Source organism: Pongo pygmaeus, chromosome 1 (assembly GCF_028885625.2).
Source record: "Pongo pygmaeus isolate AG05252 chromosome 1, NHGRI_mPonPyg2-v2.0_pri, whole genome shotgun sequence".
NCBI classification, from domain to species: Eukaryota; Metazoa; Chordata; class Mammalia; order Primates; family Hominidae; genus Pongo; species Pongo pygmaeus.
In genome coordinates, this window is record NC_072373.2 from 109769031 (window position 1) to 109773967 (window position 4937).

The following is a 4937-nucleotide window of genomic DNA, read 5'->3' on the forward strand; positions in this document are numbered from 1 at the left end:
CTCTGCTCAGCATTTCACCTTTTGGCCATAACATCATTCATGACGTGCTTCTGCAATCACCTGTTATCCTGCCTTTCTTTTTATATCAATATCCACTCCTTCACAGGTCATTGCAAGCTTCTTTCCTTCAGCCTGACCTTAAATCCTACTATTCCTGAGCGCTCCAACCTGGTCTTTCTCTGCTCATTCCTCACCATCCCATGAAGCATCATCATCACCTTTTATGACTTCAATCAGCACCACTGTGCAGAGGACTCCAGTTTAGCTCCAACTCAGGCATCTCAGCCCAGAGGACGCTGCCTACTCATCTGCAGTTGAGAAATCCCTTCTTCAATGCTCCTTTACTGGCACCTGGAAATCTATATTTTGCAAGCAGAGCTTTTCATATTTATTTCCTTTATCTAAATCTATTTGTTCTGATGTTTTTCTTCTTTGAATGGTTAGAGCCATGACACACACATACACCTAAGCCAGAAACATCAACATTCTTTTTCATTTTTGCCTCTTTCATTCTGGGAGAATCCATGCAAGCATTAAGTCCAGCAGAGTCTAAGTGGTTTTAAATCTCTTGAAGCCGTCAACTTTTGTCCTTCCCCAAAGAGACAACAGAGTTGACTAGTAAAGAACACAGGCACTGGGTAGAGCTGCCTAAATGTTCACAGGGATTGCTTCAGCTGACGCCACGTTCTGAACCATGGTACAGTTTTCATATCCTCATGTGTAAAGTATGGGTGATAATAGTAGTACCTATAACCTAGGGTCATGGTGAAGATTTAATGGGCTGATTTATGCAGAGCATAGCAGGGTGTGTCGCATGAAAGAAGCCAGTCTTCCATAAGTACTGTTTATTATCAGCCCTAAGGCCATGCTTTCTGCCAACAGACAACATTGCTTGGTACAAGAGCTTTTAACTAGTCTCCCTGCCTCAAGCCTGTTCCTTTTTAACCTTCCCTTGTAATTCAGCCAGATTGAATCTCCCAGGAACAAAACTGAAAATATTCCTCTCCTATCAGAATCCCTCAGAATCACTTCATGACCTTCTGATTTGCCCTTTTATGGACGATAAACCTTTCCATTTTCTGAGCCAGAGGCTTCTTCCTTTGTGGAGTCAGCCTCATCACTCAACTAGGAACATAACCAGCTATCTACCTTTCTCAGAAGGCACTTGGGTTTGCTCTTATAACAGGCACTTTTTCTAGGTTCTTCCCACCACTGCACATGGACACACAAAAATTACACTGACCCCTGGCATCCCAAAGACAAACAGCAGAAAGCACTCCCAGGAAAAATGAGCTCAGAACCTTTCTGTCGCCTGGGCCCACAACTGAGGTTCAGGGCCTTCTCTAAAAAGAAGCCGCAGCCGAAGCCAGAGGAACTGCCCAGAGTGGGGCTGGAGGTGTGGAGTCTACATTGATACTCTCAGGCTGTTTCCACTCTTGCTGGTTCTGATGCTCTTTTCTTTTGCCGCAAGCAACCCTAGTGGAAAACTGGGAAATGTCCAACAATGAAGTTAGGACAGTGGCCCGTAAAACATCGGATTCCAACCTGTGTCCTAAGGTGTAAAGACACAGATTAAAGGCAAAGATATAGTGAGCCTTTAACACGTTCTCCTTTGTTCTTCCTATTTCTCTATTCCTTCTCCATTTCCGATGGTGTTCTCTACCCTCTCTCCATCCCACGTGCCAATAGCCCCTCTTTTCTCTTTTATTCTCGCCCACGTTTCCCTCCTTTCTTCCACCTGCGCCCAACGGTACGGCCCGGAAAACGAACTGGATGCGTTGGACAGAGCACGCGCGCATTGCGGACGCCAGCTAGACCGAGCCCTGGGGGGCTACGGGGTCCCCCGGAAACCCTGCCAGGGGAGCCGGGTTTTGCGCTCAGGCGCCTCTAGCGGCGGCCCCGAGAAGTCTGACTCGCGAGGCCCGAGTTGCAGGGACTGAATAGCGAACTGAGGCTGAGTAGGGAACAGACCATGAGGTCAGTGCAGATCTTCCTCTCCCAATGCCGATTGCTCCTTTTGCTAGTTCCAACAGTGCTCCTTCTTAAGTCTCTTGGCGAAGATGTAATTTTTCACCCTGAAGGGGAGTTTGACTCGTATGAGGTCACCATTCCTGAGAAGCTGAGCTTCCGGGGAGAGGTGCAGGGTGTGGTCAGTCCCGTGTCGTACCTACTGCAGTTAAAAGGCAAGAAGCACGTCCTCCATTTGTGGCCCAAGAGACTTCTGTTGCCCCGACATCTGCGCGTTTTCTCCTTCACAGAACATGGGGAACTGCTGGAGGATCATCCTTATATACCAAAGGACTGCAACTACATGGGCTCCGTGGAAGAGTCCCTGGACTCTAAAGCTACTATAAGCACATGCATGGGGGGTCTCCGAGGTGTATTTAACATTGATGCCAAACATTACCAAATTGAGCCCCTCAAGGCCTCTCCCAGCTTTGAACATGTCGTCTATCTCCTGAAGAAAGAGCAGTTTGGGAATCAGGTTTGTGGCTTAAGTGATGATGAAATAGAATGGCAGATGGCCCCTTATGAGAATAAGGCGAGGCTAAGGGACTTTCCTGGATCCTATAAACACCCAAAGTACTTGGAATTGATCCTACTCTTTGATCAAAGTAGGTATAGGTTTGTGAACAACAATCTTTCTCAAGTCATACATGATGCCATTCTTTTGACTGGGATTATGGACACCTACTTTCAAGATGTTCGTATGAGGATACACTTAAAGGCTCTTGAAGTATGGACAGATTTTAACAAAATACGCGTTGGATATCCAGAGTTAGCTGAAGTTTTAGGCAGATTTGTAATATATAAAAAAAATGTATTAAATGCTCGCCTGTCATCAGATTGGGCACATTTATATCTTCAAAGAAAATATAATGATGCTCTTGCATGGTCGTTTGGAAAAGTGTGTTCTCTAGAATATGCTGGATCAGTGAGTACTTTACTAGATACAAATATCCTTGCCCCTGCTACCTGGTCTGCTCATGAGCTGGGTCATGCCGTAGGGATGTCACATGATGAACAATACTGCCAATGTAGGGGTAGGCTTAATTGCATCATGGGCTCAGGACGCACTGGGTTTAGCAATTGCAGTTATATCTCTTTTTTTAAACATATCTCTTCGGGAGCAACATGTCTAAATAATATCCCAGGACTAGGTTATGTGCTTAAGAGATGTGGAAACAAAATTGTGGAAGACAATGAGGAATGTGATTGTGGTTCCACAGAGGAGTGTCAGAAAGATCAGTGTTGCCAATCAAATTGTAAGTTGCAACCAGGTGCCAACTGTAGCATTGGACTTTGCTGTCATGATTGTCGGTTTCGTCCATCTGGATACATGTGTAGGCAGGAAGGAAATGAATGTGACCTTGCAGAGTACTGTGACGGGAATTCAAGTTCCTGCCCAAATGATGTTTATAAGCAGGATGGAACCCCTTGCAAGTATGAAGGCCGTTGTTTCAGGAAGGGGTGCAGATCCAGATATATGCAGTGCCAAAGCATTTTTGGACCTGATGCCATGGAGGCTCCTAGTGAGTGCTATGATGCAGTTAACTTAATAGGTGATCAATTTGGTAACTGTGAGATTACAGGAATTCGAAATTTTAAAAAGTGTGAAAGTGCAAATTCAATATGTGGCAGGCTACAGTGTATAAATGTCAAAACCATCCCTGACTTGCCAGAGCATACGACTATAATTTCTACTCATTTACAGGCAGAAAATCTCATGTGCTGGGGCACAGGCTATCATCTGTCCATGAAACCCATGGGAATACCTGACCTAGGTATGATAAATGATGGCACCTCCTGTGGAGAAGACCGGGTATGTTTTAACAAAAATTGTGTCAATAGCTCAGTTCTGAAGTTTGACTGTTTGCCTGAGAAATGCAATACCCGGGGTGTTTGCAACAACAGAAAAAACTGCCACTGCATGTATGGCTGGGCACCTCCATTCTGTGAGGAGGTGGGGTATGGAGGAAGCATTGACAGTGGGCCTCCAGGACTGCTCAGAGGGGCGATTCCCTTGTCAATTCGGGTTGTGTCCATCATAATGTTTCGCCTTATTTTATTAATCCTTTCAGTGGTTTTTGTGTTTTTCCGGCAAGTGATAGGAAACCACTTAAAACCCAAACAGGAAAAAATGCCACTATCCAAAGCAAAAACTGAACAGGAAGAATCTAAAACAAAAACTGGACAGGAAGAATCTAAAGCAAAAACTGGACAGGAAGAATCTGAAGCAAAAACTGGACAGGAAGAATCTGAAGCAAAAACTGGACAGGAAGAATCTAAAGCAAAAACTGGACAGGAAGAATCTAAAGCAAACATTGAAAGTAAACGACCCAAAGCAAAGAGTGTCAAGAAACAAAAAAAGTAACCGGACAATCCATACTCATTCAGTAACACAGGCTCATTTATTTAACCAGCTAATCATTTATCCAAAGGCTTTCCATTCTTCTCCCAATATTTTTTTACTTTAATTTTTCCCACAAGTTTTGATCAGCAAATAAACAACATTCTTGTTTTGGAAACAAACCAGTGCATTCTACTCCTCTAGTGTTCACTTGCCCCTGAATTTGTGACCAAGTTGTGGGTATTCTGAAAATCATGCTCTAATGGCTTTTCCATACACTAAAGCTCTGAAAGTAGTGAGTTTCCTAGAATTACCGTGGTATTCAAGGTATAGTCTTGTTTCTCAGAATCCCAGGGAACAAAGCAATTGTCTGCCTCTCCCTCTGCCTCCCTCAACTTGATCCATGTGAACATCCGCACCTGCACCCATGCTGATCAATAAATGACGACAACACATTTTATGAATAGAAAATGCTTCTATAAGCATTTTCAGTATTTGGGGTGATCTTAGGTGGGTTAATTACGCTGATCTGTCCTAACTCTTGCATTGCACCACAGTGCAATGATGACAAGATGATGCCAGGCCC

At 44.3% G+C, this 4937-nt stretch overlaps 1 protein-coding gene across 2 annotated transcripts; it reads left to right on the plus strand.

Annotated features, from left to right (window-relative positions):
* Nucleotides 1-243: 243 nt before the first annotated feature.
* On the plus strand, nucleotides 244-4530 carry ADAM30 (ADAM metallopeptidase domain 30). 2 transcript variants are annotated; one of them, XM_054454460.1, is made up of 2 exons: nucleotides 249-2485; nucleotides 3716-4530. In XM_054454460.1, the coding sequence occupies exons 1-2, from the start codon at nucleotides 1973-1975 to the stop codon at nucleotides 4373-4375; spliced, it is 1173 nt and encodes a 390-aa protein (XP_054310435.1). In that variant the 5' UTR covers nucleotides 249-1972; the 3' UTR covers nucleotides 4376-4530. The 2 variants fall into 2 exon arrangements, with proteins under 2 accessions (XP_054310425.1, XP_054310435.1); XM_054454450.1 differs by having other exon boundaries at nucleotides 244-4524.
* The last annotated feature ends 407 nt before the right edge of the window (nucleotides 4531-4937 follow it).